Source organism: Mustela erminea, chromosome 1 (genome assembly GCF_009829155.1).
Source record: "Mustela erminea isolate mMusErm1 chromosome 1, mMusErm1.Pri, whole genome shotgun sequence".
In the NCBI taxonomy this organism is placed as follows: Eukaryota; Metazoa; Chordata; class Mammalia; order Carnivora; family Mustelidae; genus Mustela; species Mustela erminea.
The window spans coordinates 173,986,988-174,002,122 of record NC_045614.1 but is presented as its reverse complement, the minus strand read 5'-3'; the positions used below and the strand labels follow the sequence as shown (position 1 = coordinate 174,002,122).

At 36.9% G+C, this 15,135-nt stretch overlaps 1 protein-coding gene across 1 annotated transcript; it reads left to right on the top strand.

The window, feature by feature from the left end:
* The first annotated feature begins 6,216 nt into the window (after positions 1 to 6,216).
* LOC116567081 (claudin domain-containing protein 1-like) lies at positions 6,217 to 12,494 on the top strand. Its single transcript, XM_032301920.1, has 3 exons — positions 6,217 to 6,295; positions 12,010 to 12,156; positions 12,301 to 12,494. Exons 1-3 carry the CDS (start codon positions 6,217 to 6,219, stop codon positions 12,492 to 12,494), a joined length of 420 nt encoding a protein of 139 aa, XP_032157811.1.
* The last annotated feature ends 2,641 nt before the right edge of the window (positions 12,495 to 15,135 follow it).

Sequence of the window (15,135 nt, the reverse complement as noted above, 5' to 3'; positions counted from 1 at the left end):
GAGTCTGTGGACCCTGAGAAACAATCTGAGGGTTTTGGAGGGGAGGGTGGTGGGAGGTTGGGTGAGCCTGCTGGTGGGTATTATGGAGGGCACATATTGTATGGGGCACTGGGTGTGGTGCATAAACAATGAATTCTGGAACACTGAAAAGAAATTTTAAAAATAAATAAAAATTTTAAAAAATTGTAATAAAATAAAATGAATATATGGAGGTGTAGAAAATAAGCTGCAGAAAGTCTGAAATTAAGGTCAGGAATACTAGTAAAAATGTTACTACTATTGAGTGTTCTCAAACCAGAACCTATAGTAAAACCTCAAATCTATATTTTGCTTAAAATGTCCTCATTCTGGGAAAAGTTATATGCAAAATATAGATTTGATGTTTTACTGTAGATATTGATTTAGTGAATCAATTATAAAGGCTAATAATCTGTATTCTACTTGAACTATAAGTGACCCAAACACATGTGACATGGCTAAACTATATGTGAGATGACATTGAGTTTGATGGGAAGATGAAGAGATAGATGGAAAGTGTTCAGAAGGTAGATGCAGTGCCTCTCTGACACATTTCAGGGTTAGTCATTAAAGAATGAATTATCACTTGTCAACTTGGTAGATTCTCATCAAAATTTGATTGAGAACTTAGATGCAGTGTCCAGTTTGTGGACATCCAGTGCATGTGTACTTTGTAGTTTGAGTCTACTGCAAATCATGAATTGAAAATCCTTGGGGTAGACTGAAGGTGTAGTTATGTATGACCTATCTGTTGGAGAATACATAAAGTGAAGAGAATGGCGAATAACTAAACTGACAACGTATGTTAAAGTGGAGTAAGATATATGTCACTTTTAGGTAACGAAACTGATCCTCTTTTCTACGACATAATTTTGATGCCAGCAAACTCTACCACCCATCGTAGGTCCCAAAAGTGCTACAGTTGACTTTCCTAACTCCTGACAACTAGGGGTGAGGGGATATGATGTAGGTTTGGTAACTCTACATCACTCACACTAGAGTTGAAATTTGGATTGAGGGAGGAAGAGGGACAAGGACAAAAGATAATCTGAATTGCAAAGGCAGCCAAGACACAATATGAAGTTTCCAGCAAATGCACCCTGCATCCACACCAGTGACTCTGTCCATGTGAACAGTGGCATTCTCACATAGCAGTGGTGACAACAGCCCTCATGGAGTCAATGTTGGAATATAATTTTTGCTATTGGCAGATGGCCATGCTTGCTTCTGTTCCTGCCCATTTTTTCTCAGCAGAATCCTTTAATTTCCCAGGATTTCCCTGTTAGAGTCCATTCCAAAAAATTTGTTGTTGAAACTAATAGTTCTGACTGGCAGTGAATAAAGACAGGGAGAGACCAGGAAAGAATACTGAGCAGAGTGATCAAGATGAGTGATGAGTATCATGAACACACAGAGAGGAAGATAGTTAAGAAGGACAAAGAAAATTATGGTACCAACATTATTTATTAAAATAAATGCTCTACTAGGATAAGGAGTGAACAGGTGTGATTGAGCATGGAAACTAATGGCTTTAGCGAGAGCAATTTCTGTTATGTGATGCAGTGGAGGCCAGAGCATAATGGCACTGAATGGGAAACAATTGCACAACAGTGAGAAGGGAAGCAAGATTGAATATTCCAAGAATGTGGACAACAGTTGTTATATGTCTACTGCAGGTGGACAAATAGAACATCTTTCCTTGACATGGCTTTATTAAAAATTTTCAAAACAGAGAAATGGAGAGAAAGCCATAAAAAGAAGAAAGAAGACAGCAGAAGGAGAAGTTTGGGTGGGTGAAGATCACAAGGTGCAGGAACAGAAATAGGCAGAGAATAATAGACATATGGCTAGATGAGTGTGGGAAAGACAAGTAAAAAGGATTAAGAATCTATCAGGGGTGACTGGGTGGCTCAGTGGGTTAAGAGGCAGACTTTCAATTTCAGTTCTGGTCATAATCTCAGAGTCCTGGGATTAAGCCACACATTGGACTATGCAGTCAGCCTGACGTCTGCTTGAGGATTCTCTCTCTCTCTCTCTCTCTCTCAATATGCCCTTCTACCCACTTTCACTCTCTCTCTCTCTTTCTTTCTAAAATAAAGAAATTAATATTTAAAAGAAAAAACGAATGTATCAGAGAAAGACTATGGACAACAAATAAGTAAAAGCCCAGGGTTTAGGGATAAATGTTTATTTTAACCCTGGGTGTTGTTTAAAGTTGTCAACAATGGGAATCTTTTCTTTCCTTATTTTATTCAAATGTCCAAATTTATTTTTCTATGGGATATTTGTATGTAACAGATTTTCCGGTTAAATTCTACATCACAAACTTTATTAATAAATATATTAACACTGCCTGAAATGTTTTTCATATTTAAGAGTTGCCTTACATTTGCTATAATAATGATTAGGACTGACTTTTTTCTAGAAATCCTTATGGTTTTACTTGAGAACACCTTTTCTCTACCAGTGTTTTCGCAGAATAAAATTGAGGCAGAATGGAGTGGAATACAGGTGATATAAATAACAAAGCTACTAATTTTACATGATAGAGGTATTTTTATTTGAAAAGCTTTCTAGGCAATTCCAAATCACTAAATAATGAAAAAATCTCAAATTCAGTTTGTGTGGGTACTTATTAAGCTATAAATGCTGGAAAGAGAAGTTAAGGAGCACCTACTGCCTATTTCCTGCTACATGTATATAAATAGTCAATGAAATGCTTGTCAGAAGTGGGAGATAGGATAGAGTTAATACACAATTGACTTACCTTAAAAGTTTGATTCAGAAAATGTGATCAGTTAAACGTAATAGAGCTTTTAATCAGAATAAGCAGAAAGATTACTTATGTAGAAATCATTATGGAATGATATTTAAATGTAGTTTAAATTGTTGAACACTCTAGTTCAGAAATATTTATGTCCTTAGAGATATGTTAAGAAATAATAAAACTTTGTTAAAGGGAGTAATTCAGTTTTACAGCTATTTTGCTTACTAGAGGAGAGTCATTAAGATTTAATATGTAAATTATTCAGTATTTGTTTTTCATTACTCACCTGGCTTTTAGGCTCTTGTAAACCCAATGTAAAATTATTAAAATTCAAGAGTATGTCAAACTTATATATAAAGAGTAATGAATTTTATAGTAATCATTTCTCTCTTATCCATATCTTATAAGAAACTGAGAAAATTCTTTTGAAGTGTTAGGTTTTCAAAAGTAGATAAGAAATGCAGTAGCACTGAAATGACCAAAACATGTGTAGTAACTTCTTGCACACTGATTCACTTTGGAGGCTTCCTTTAACAAGCTCAGGAGAATGTTGTTTATATCAATTTGTTTCAAGCACAAGGGTCAACCAGTTTTACAACTCTGGGCTTTTTGCCAGAATAGGAAGGAATGAAAAACTAAAATTCTCCCAATAGCACCAAAGGCTTCCCTTTAGGACAAAGCTAAATTGTTCTTCTGGACAATGTAAACTTCAACATGTGTGAAAAGTCCAGGTAGCTCATAGGACATTATAGACTCTGAAATCATAAACATCAAGTCATCATAGATATTATATTTTGTGCCCCTATTTTCCACTACTAATGATGCCTCTGACATATTTATGCATATTTAAATGTATAAATGTTGATGCTCTCAGTGCTTTGATTAGTATGATCACAACTGAGCCAATCATACGTGATTTTAATGAAGCCAAAGTGCTGCATTCCCTTCAGGGGAACCTTAACTACAGGTGTCCTTTTCATACAAAGTGCAGCTCATGTTCCCAAACTACACTGAACTTTCACACTTTAATTTGTGACAGGTGAGAAATCTTACTTCACAAAGGTCAAGGGGAGATGAAAAGGAAAACAAAACAAAGGACCATAGTGGGAGTTGGCATATATCCATGCTTCTCAAACATTAATGCCTGTGAATCTCCTAGTAATTTTCTGAAAATGCAGATTCTCTTTTGATAAGTCAGGCAGGATGTCCAAAGTCTTCACTGACAAAGTGATGACCTGGACATTTGCTACCTTTAGGGCCTTCCATCCTTGGAGGACCTAGATGATCTCAGAGCTAGAACATTAGAGAAGCACATAAAGAAGAGAGGTAAATGTAGCTGGCATCCAAAGAGAAGCAAGAGGAGCCAGATGGGATGAGAAAGACCAACATGGTTGGGCTCACATGGGATCTGGAGGGTAGGTCAGGCACTTTGATTTTTATCCCAATTTTAAGGACAGATAGTGAGATATTTTGAACACAGTGGTAAGGTGTTCATACTTCCTTTCAACATGAAGAGAGAAGTGACATAATGTTCACTCAGAAAATAATGACATTATATGTGTCAAACGAGTACAATGTACAAATTGTTTTGATTTAGTATCTAAAGAGGAGTAAAAGTGCTTAACCTCCACATGGGACTTGATGGCAGCAAGGGGGAAAGCAAAGGGCCTATATTCTTATGTAGTCATTAATCAGTTATTCTGTGTTCTTAGACTTTGTTTGTGAAAGCCAAAGAAAGGGGGGAAATAAACTACATAGATAAGAGAAGCCCTGTCATAACTTAGTAGAAGGGTGTGTAAGCAATATGTGCACTGGGAATTTCAACATAATCCAAACTTGAGTTAAATTAAATTCTTCTCTTCAATTTTGTGTATTTATCTCTGACCTCATATTGTGGTCCATCTACGGTACAAAAGTCTGCATTGCTGCTTCAATATTAGTAGTCTTCTCAATTTTAGTTATTTTCTTAAAGATATCTATTTATTTATTTAGAGAGAGAGAGAGAGAGAGCACAGAGGAAGCATGAGAGGGAGAAGCAGACACCTCACTGAGCAAGAGCAGGATGCAGGACTCGATCCCAGGACCCTGACATCATGACCTGAGCAGAAGGCAGATGTTTAACCAACTGAGCCACACAGGTGCCCCTCAATTTTAGTCATTTTAAATGGTGGGTCAGTGTATCTCACTATGCTCATTTGATTTTCCCAATGATGAATTTTACTGAACATATTTTTGTGTCTCCATTTAATATCTGTGTATCTTGTTTACTGAAGTGTCTACTCAAATATTTTCTCTTTTTTAAATTGAGTTTTATATTTCTTATTTTTTAGCTTTGATATTCTTCTTATATTCTGCTTATGAAGCTCTTATGAGATACATGATTTGCAAATATTTACTCAATGACCTTGATCTTCTTTCCCTTTCATAAGATATCACATTTATTCCTTATGGAGCAACTACTGTAGACCTATTGGTAGATATTTGTGTACCAGAAATTGAGAAATATAGTCAACAAAATTCAAGGCCCATTTATCTAGGTGAAATTTTTAACCATCCAGTGGTGGGTCATGGGGAGACATCTCTTCTAAGGTAAAGGATAAGTTGCTGCATCTGGCCTCTTACAACCAAAAGAAACATATAACACCTATTGGGAGCCTGTGGATTTTGGAGCCAATGTCATCTTCATTTGGGTGTATTATTCCAACCCACTTACCAAGTGTCCAGGAAAGCTGTTAGTTTTAAGTGTGACTCTCAACAGAAGAAGGATTTACAAAGGTGTAAACAGCTGTACAAGATGCTCTACTCCTTGGGTCATATGATCCACCAAAACTAATAGTAATTGAAGGCATGGTGGGAGATAAGGACACTTTTTGGAGACTTGGGGAGGTCTCTCTGTAGGCAAATCACAGCACAGGCCCTTAGGTTTAGAGCTAAGCCATGCTATCACTGCAAACTATTACTCTTCATTTGAAAACCAGAAGGATGGAACTAGAAAGAACTAGAACTAGAAGGATGGAATTGTCATTAATGGAAATGGGTAAGAGGGTGGTTTGGGGAGTAGGTTTGGCAAAGAAAAGTTCCTATTCATTTAGGTTTTTGTCTTCTCCACCTTCCTAGTCTTCTTGCATATCTATTCTCATTCATTTTACTGCTCAAACTGTTCCTTCCTTGTGCCCATTACTTAAGCTTACTGCTGAGAACTACTGGCATTCACTGAGCATCAGTGAATCCTGTGTGTCACTCAAGGCCAAATAAGTTGTTGTCCTCTGGGAACATCTTTCTGTATCACTTTTTATTTCAGAGAATAATTACTAAAAGGGTTTTTTTTTTAATGTTTATAATTAAAACAACAAGCAGTCATTGTTGTTCATGTTGCAGAGTCACTTGATGTGGTCACAAAATGCATAAGTTTCACACTAAATGAGCAGTTCATGGAGAAATTTGTTGATCTTAGAAACCATAGTAGAGGGCTTGATCTGCTTCAGACCTATGAGTACATTGATCTCAGCAGTACAGTTGGGGGGAAAAGGAAATAAATTTGCCAGTTGTTGGTCTCTGCTATTGACCCAGATGAGTCAGTACATTGCATCAACTTGGAATAAGTGGTATTCCAGTAAACTCTGTTCTGTTGATAATATACTCTAAAGTTACATACATACTTACCAAAAGCAGTGAACCCATTGGATGAATATAGACCTCCCCAAAAGATGTAATTACTGGGCCATTTTAAAGAGTAAAATTTATTTTATTTTATTTTTAACGTACAAAAAAATTTTACTTTCTGGTCTTGATGACAAGTAAATGCATCATGATCAGCAACCCTTGAATCTTCTCTTCATATTCTTTTTTTTCCCCTAATAGAACAGTGAACCTTGCAATAAGGTTTTTTCCTTCCTCCCATCCCCCAGTGGCATCCAGGAAAAGTAGTCAATTAGTGTTTGTGCCCATGAATTACTAAGATCCTTCCAACTTCTCTGAAGCAAAGAGAATTATATGGTTTATATGATGAAATCAATAGCTTTTTTTAAATTAACTTATACCGTATTATTTGCTTCAGGGATACAGTTCCGTGAATCATTAGTCTTATACAAATCACAGTCCTTACCATACCACATACCCTCTCCAATGTCCATAATCCAGCCACCCATCCCCCCCCACCAAACCCAGCCACCCTAAATTTGTTTCCTCAGATTAAGAGTCTCGTGATTTTTCTCCCTCCCCAGTCACATCTTGCTTCATTTTCTCCCTCTTCCCTCCTTGACCTCCCCACCTATCTCTCAAATTCCCCATATCAGAGAGATCATAAGATAATTGTCTTTCTCTGATTGACTTATTTTGCTTAGCATAATACCCTCTCGTTCCATTCACATCAATACAAATGACAAGATGTTGTGGGTTTTTTTTTTTTTAGATTTTATTTATTTATTTGACAGACACATATCACAAGTAGGCAGAGAAGCAGGCGGTGGGGGGAGAAGCAGGCTCCCTGCTGAGAAGAAAGCCCGATGTGGGGCTCGATCCCAGGACCCTGGGATCATGACCTGAACCTAAGGCAGAGGCTCTAACCCACTTGATGACTGCCTATTATTCCATTGTGTATATATACCACATCTTTATCCATTCATCTGTTGATCGACATCTAGGTTCTTTCCATAGTTTGGCTATTGTGGACTTTGCTGCTATAAACATTCGGGTGCACATGCCCATTCAAATCACTACAATTCTCTCTTTAGGGTAAATATCTAGTAGTGTGATTGCTGGGCCATGGGGTAGCTCTATTGCCAACTTCTTGAGGAACCTTCATACTGTTTTCCAAAGTGGCTGTGTCAGCTTGCTTTCCCACCAACAGTTTAAGAGGGTTCCCCTTTCTCTGCATCCTTGCCAACCTCTGTCATTTTCTGACTTGTTAATTTTAGCCATTCTGACTGGTGTGAGATGGTATCTCACTATGGTTTTGATTTGTATTTCCCTGATGCTGAGAGATGTTGAGCACCTTTTCATGTGTCTGTTGGCCATTTTGGATGTCTTCTTTGCAGAAATGTCTGCTCATGTTTTCTGCCCATTTCTTGGTTGGATTATTTGTTCTTTGGGTGTTAAGTTTGATAAGTTCTTTATGGATTTTGGATACTAGCCCTTTATCTGATATGTCATTTGCACATATCTTCTCCCATTCTGTCAGTTGTCTTTTGGTTTTGTTGACTGTTTCCTTTGCTGTACAAAAGCTTTTGATCTTGATGAAGTCCCAATAGTTCATTTTTTTCCTTTCTTCACTTCCTTTGGTGATGTTTCTAGGAAGAATTTACTGCCGCTGAGGTCGAAGAGGTTGCTGCCAGTGTTCTCCTCAAGGATTTTGATGGATTCCTGTCTCACATTGAGTCATTCATCAATTTTTTTAGAATATTTTATTTTTTTATTTGACAGACAGAAATCACAAGTAGGCAGAGAGGCAGGCAGAGAGAGAGGAGGAAGCAGGCTTCCTGCTGAGCAGAGAGCCTGATGTGGGGCTCGATCCCAGGACCCTGGGATCATGACCTGAGCTGAAGGCAGAGGCTCTAACCCACTGAGCCACCCAGGTGCCCCTCATTCATCAATATTTGAGTCTATTTTTGTGTGTGGTGTAAGGAAGTGGCCCAGTTTCATTTTTCTGCATGTGGCTGTTCAATTTTCCCAACACCATTTGTTGAAGAAGCTGCATTTTTTTCCACTGGATATTCTTTCCTGCTTTGTCAAAGATTAGTTGACCATAGAGTTGAGGGTCCATTTCTGGGACATCTATTCTGTTCCATTGATCTGTATGTCTGTTTTTGTGCCAGTATCATACTTCTTGTTTATTACAGCTTTGTAATAGAGCTTGAAGTCTGGAATTGTGATACCATAAACTTTGGTTTTCTTTTTCAACATTCCTCTGGCTATTTGGGGTCTCTTCGGGTTCCATATAAATTTCTTTGGAAAAAAAGTGGTATTTTGATACACATTGCTTTATATGTGCAGATTGCCTTAGGTCCCATAGAACTTTTCACAATATTTGTTCTTCCAATCCATGAGCATGGAATATTTATCCATTTCTTTTGTCTCCCTCAGTTTCTTTCATGAGTAATTTATAGAAATAAGGAAGGCATCAAGTATACAACCTAACCCTACACCAGAATGAACCTTATACCAGAAAGAAAGCATAAATCCTGCAGGAGCTTGAGAAAGAACAGCAAAGAAAGCCTAAACCCAACAGCAAAGAAAGCCTCAACCTAAACCATAAATAACTAAGATCAGAGTAGAAATCAATGAAATAGAAACCAAAAAACAATAGAACAAATTAACAAAACTAGGAGCTGCTTCTTTGAAGGAATGAATAAGATTAATAAACCCCTGGCCAGACTTATCAAAAAGAAAAGAGAAAGGATCCAAATAAATAAAATCATGAATGAAAGAGGAGAGAGAACAAATGACACCAAAGAAATACAAACAAGTATAAGAACATATTGTGAGCAACTATACACCAGCAAATTTGACAATCTGGAAGAAACGGATGCATTCCTAGAGACACATAAATTACCAAAACTGAACCAGAAAGAAATAGAAAACCTGAACAGACCCATAACCAGGAAGGAGGTGTAAGTAGTCAAAAAAAATCTCCCAACAAACAAGAGACCAAGGCCAGATGGCTTCCCAGGAGAATTCTACCAAATTTAAAGAATTAATGGTTATTATTCTGAATCCGTTCCAAACAATAGAAATGGAAGGAAAACTTCCCAACTCATCTTATGAGGCCAGCATTACCTTGATCCCAAAACCAGACAAAGACCCTGCCAAAAAGGAGAATTACAGACCAATATCCTTGAGGAACACGGATACAAAAGTTCTCACCAACATATTAGCCAATAGGATCCAACAGCACATTAAAAGTATTATTCACAACGACCAAGTGGAATTTAATCCTGGACTGCAAGTTTGGTTCAACATCTGCAAATCAGTGTGATACAATGTATTAATAAAAGAAAAAACAATAGCCATGATACTATCAATAGATGCTGGAAAAGCATTTGACAAAGTATAGCATTCTTTCTTGATCAAAACTCTTTCACAGTGTAGGGATAGAGGGTACATACCTCAATATCATAAATCTATCTATGAAAAGCCCACAGCGAATATCATTCTTAATGGGGAAAAGCTCTTAGTTTTTCAGGAACACAGAACAGGGCTGGAACACAGAAGGGTCAGGAACACAGAAGGGCTGTCTACCATCACCCCACTATTCAGCATAGTACCAGCAGTCCTAGCCTCAGCAATCAGACAACAAAAAGAAATAAAAGGCATCCAAATTGGTGAAGAAGATGTCAAATTCTCACTCTTTGCAGAAGATGTGATACTTCATGTGGAAAACCCAAAGGATTCCACTCCAAAACTGCTAGAACTCATACAGGAATTCAGTAAAAAGTGTCAAGATATAAAATCAATGCACAGAAATCAGTTGCATTTCTATTATACCTACAGCAAGACAAAAATAAAGAGAAATTAAGGAGTCAATACCATTTACAATTGCACCCAAAACTATAGGATACCTAGGAATAAACCTAACCAAAGAGGCAAAGAATCTTTACTCAAATAGTAAATTTAGATAAATAACAAATTCCTATATTTGAGATAAACATTTCAGTTACCTGAGTTCAGATAGGGATATCTGAAAAAAGTTGATTAAAAGCTCTATATGAGTCAAAGTTCAGGGTTACGAGAAATGTTAATCCAGTCTTCTGCAGCAGTAACAAAAGTATAGATATCAAGAACAATGAATATATTTAAGAGGATTCTGTTCTTTGATGGTCAGACTACTTAGGAAATACTGTCTTCATATTTAGACCTGATATTCAGGCTGTAGATACTTTCTGGCGCTTATGAGAGGAAGCATTGAATAAATATGGCAAGTAGACTTGACCCTTGAATAATGTAGGGGTTAGACCACTGACCCTTTCACACAGTCAAAAATCCATGTATAGCTTTTCACTCCCCCAAAACATAACTATTTTTAGCCTACTGTTGATCAGAAAGCCTTACCAATAACATAAAACAGACAATTGAGACATATTTTGTATGTTATGTGTATTATATGCTGTATTCTTACATAATGTAATTTAGAGAAAAGAGAATATTACCAAGAAAATCATAAGGAAGAGAATATACATTTACAGTATTATTCTATTAAAAATCTGCATGTATGTCAGTCTGTACAGTTAAATTGTGTTATTCAACGTATTCAATTTTGTATTGCAAATATGTAGGAAGAAGTTTATAATTGACAGACTGAAGGGAAAATGGAAAAAAGATTTGTGTAGTTCCAAAAGTAAAACAAGCCCTAGAAAGTCAAATTTGGTTTAGAGTTGGTATTAAGACATTACTAATAATTAAAATAATGTATAAATGGGAGAGGATGGTTTGTAAAGTCATCAGCTATCTTCCTATGTTGTTGAGGAAATTTATGGTAATTTAAGGTGCCATTTGTTGAGTGCTGAGATCCTCTGCTTTATGCTTTATGTATATTCTTTCAATAGGTCTTTTATAATCACCATTCACTTACTTCTTTTTCCTGCCTTGAGATCCTATAAGGATGTAGATTTATTTGTATGTAGAGCCAGGCGGTTTTGCTTCTAATGCTGGCTCTACCAATTACTGTGTTACCTTGTACAAGTTATTTGTACCTCTTGCCTTGGTGCCCTCATTTATAAAATTTATACATCCTTCATAGGGCTTTAGGGAGGATTAATACACAAAGCATGTGCGGAACAGTACCTGGCACAATGAGCCTCAGTAATTGTTAACTGTTAATGTTCTTTTACTTTAATCTGGTAGCATCTTTTTGAACAAAGTGCTTTAAAGAAAAATTCACAATATTAAAGTATTTCTTTCTCATTTTAAAAAAAATATTTTAAAATTTATTTTAGAGTGAGAGAGGAGAGAGATAGCATAAGTAGGGGGAGGGGCAGAGGGAGAAAGAGAGAGAATCTTAAGCAGACTCCCCGCTGAGCATGGAACCCAGCACAGGGCTCTTTTTCAGGACCCTGAGATCACCACCTGAGCAGAAACCAAGAGTGAGATGCTCAACCCACTGCACCATTCAAGGCCTCCTTTCTCACTTTTTGAGAAAAGATCTAATTAGTCCATGAAACTGTCATTGTGAAAAAAAACTGTCTGAAATGGTGATAACATATCCTTTTTTTCTCTTTTTTCAAAATCAGATCTTTGGCGTTGCCAGTTCCTTTTACCTTTTGTTAGTCTAGGTTTGATGTGCTTTGGGGCTGTGATTGGACTTTGTGCTTGCATTTGCCGGAGTTTGTACCCCACCATTGCCACAGGCATTCTCCATCTCCTGGCAGGTGAGTCTTGTCATTATACAAACCTTTTATCTTCTTCCTGTTTCCATAGAGACAGAGTCATAATTCTTAAACATTCACATATTGTTGCCCTGTCATGTTGCCTAAAAAGCTCTTAGGATGCTCTTACCTAGTTATGTTTTGTTTTCCTCGAAGATTGTATGCTGGACTCAGTGAGTTGTTATGTTGCTGGAATTGAGCTACTCCACCAGAAGCTAGAGCTGCCTGAGAAGGTGTCTGGTGAATTTGAATGGTTGTTCTGCCTGGCTTGCATCTCAGCTCCCGACAGTTCAAGGCTTCTGCTCTCTTCATCTGGGCTGCTCATACCAACAGGAAAGAGTACACCTTAATTAAAGCATATTGTGTGGCATGGGTGGGAAGCTACCTGCTTTGCAATTGCCATTTTATTATTTCTCAATATTAATATTTCCCCTTGTCCCCCCCAACTGTTTTTAATTTAATTTTTTGTTCTTTGTAAATATTTCCTAAAAATCCATTCTATCTATTTACAGACAGTTGTTTCTTAATACCACTAAACCTTATATGGATAATTCTGAATGAGTCCATCTTTTAAACAAACTAATCTAGGTTTAGAGTCCAGACAGCAAGAAACGGGTAGACAGCTGCCACACATTTGTGAAAGAAAACTGATAGTGGGAAATTAATCCAAACACATCTACTGAAGTCTGTTAAAGTTTCCAGGTAAACCGATAGTAAATAACGATCTGTTGAACTAGAAACTCTTTAGAGTCTCTGAGAAGCCTCTCATTGTTGTCAGAATCTGTGGTCACTTTGCCATTGTAGATAGCCTGTCAGCCAGAGCATTAATGCTCTTTTCAAAGACTTAAGTGATATAAAATAAGGAGATTATCTAAGAACCTTTTCCCCAAATACAGGAATACAGCTTTATTCAAGGTGAAGTATGGCAGCTGTTTAACCAGACTGTGTCTGTCTATAAGAATGGAAGTGAAAAATACAGTGTTTACTTGAAATTTTAACTTTGTAAACTATAAGAATTCCAATTCAGCTAGACAAGAGGATTAACCTTATTTTACTTCACTTTTTTTTTAAGCTTTCCTTAATGTCAGTAGGATTTTCAGTACAACCAAACTATTTTGGATATTTGCTCCCTGCCTCCTCACACATCAGGCTTATTAAGAGTGCTTTCTTTCTAACACGACTTTGGGGTCACAGAGTAAAATTTTCCAACTCCTATCTTATTTATTCCAGCTCAGTACCATGAAGAAGTTTCCTCCATAATGACCCTCCAGAGCTAGGAAAGCTACCACAAGACCTATAGCTATGGGTGGTCATTAACTTACAACTAATATCTTTATTTCTTGTGGTGAAATAACATGCTTTTCCTTGTCTAAATCCCTTCCCGGTGTGCGTCAACATTATTTAACATGTTCTAATTCAGTCATTATTTTTATTAATATGTCTATAAACACTGAACATCAAAAAATCTTATTTATTCCATTACTGTAGACTTCATAGATTTTTAAAAGGTAACAGTAAAATCTTACAGTATCCTAAATCAGTCTTTTTAAAAAAAGTAATATTAAAAATGAGAAGAAACTCAATTGTGTATCACGTCTGAGTTGATTTAAATCTCACTATTTCAGGATAAAGAAGTACAGGATTCTGAATGAGTGTCTCTGGGGTTCTTCAGAAAATACCTTGTATCTGGCGTCTCTGTTTTATCCTCCAAAAATATGGGAAGTCCTTGCGCCCATTAGAAAATAAGAGCCTCTTTATCCATTATGTTTCAGAGTTTTAAAAACATGTTTTCAGAGTAGTTTTGTGGCCCTGTGTGTCCTATTTAACATGGCTAGATTTTTAAAAAGTCATATAATGGCTGTGGGTATTTGTGTTCTATAGCATAGAAATAATCAAGTCTGCTTACAGACTTACAGTAGAGCCAGTACTACTCTGCAGCTGATAACCACCTATGCAGTTGCTGCTTATTCGCTTTTCTACCTCTTCCTCACTCTTCAAGTATTGTGCCTTTCAGCACCTTCCATGGAAGGCAGAAAACCTAAACAAAGATACAAAGCACTTGGGCATGGGGTTTTAAAATTATTGACTAACATGGCATTTTTCTATTAGGAAGTTATTTATTTAGGACCATATCCCTGCCTCTTGTCACCCCAAAGTTGTCTGTGAATGTGAGCCCAGCATCAGTCTTTTAATATGCACTGTGGAAAGTCAGGCACTATGGCACTATTGGACCTTGTGAGTTACAGCCTCACTGGTAGTATCCAGAAGCATGGGATGCTGGCACCATAAGCCCTGGTGTTGAATATATGTTGTGATTGGTATTTTAAGCATATTTCAAAATAGCTGAGGTCATCCTCTCTTGAGAAGACTTTGTTAGAACACATGGGGTGGGTTGTTTCATTTAATGCAAAAATTAGTTTTCCAGCTGTCTCCTGTTTCTAATTAGGTAGAATCATATGAAATTGCTGATATTTGACTATTTTTTATTAAAACATATAGTAGAAAATTAGTTTCAAATAAAGTTTTGTTGGGACGCCTGGGTGGCTCAGTTGGTTAAGCAGCTGCCTTCAGCTCAGGTCATGATCCCAGCGTCCTGGGATCGAGTCCCACATCGGGCTCCTTGCTCGGCAGGGAGCCTGCTTCTCCCTCTGCTTCTGCCTGCCATTCTGCCTGCCTGTGCTTGCTCTCTCCCCCCCTCTCTCTCTGATAAATAAAATCTTTTAAAAAAATAAATAAATAAATAAAGTTTTGTTAATGTCTTTTCACCTAATCTTTGAAAGCAACCCCCAAAGTGAAAACATAATTTTCAGGTTTTTTTAAATATGAGTTTTAGGACAATATAAGAAACGTGTTTTAAAATCTTAATTTTATGGTTCCTAATCTCATTAAATAATGTGAATAAATATTTTTATATCCTTTTGGGAAAAGATTCATTTCTTTTTTTTAACTTTTTTTTTTATTTTGTTCAGTTAGCCAGCACATAATACATAA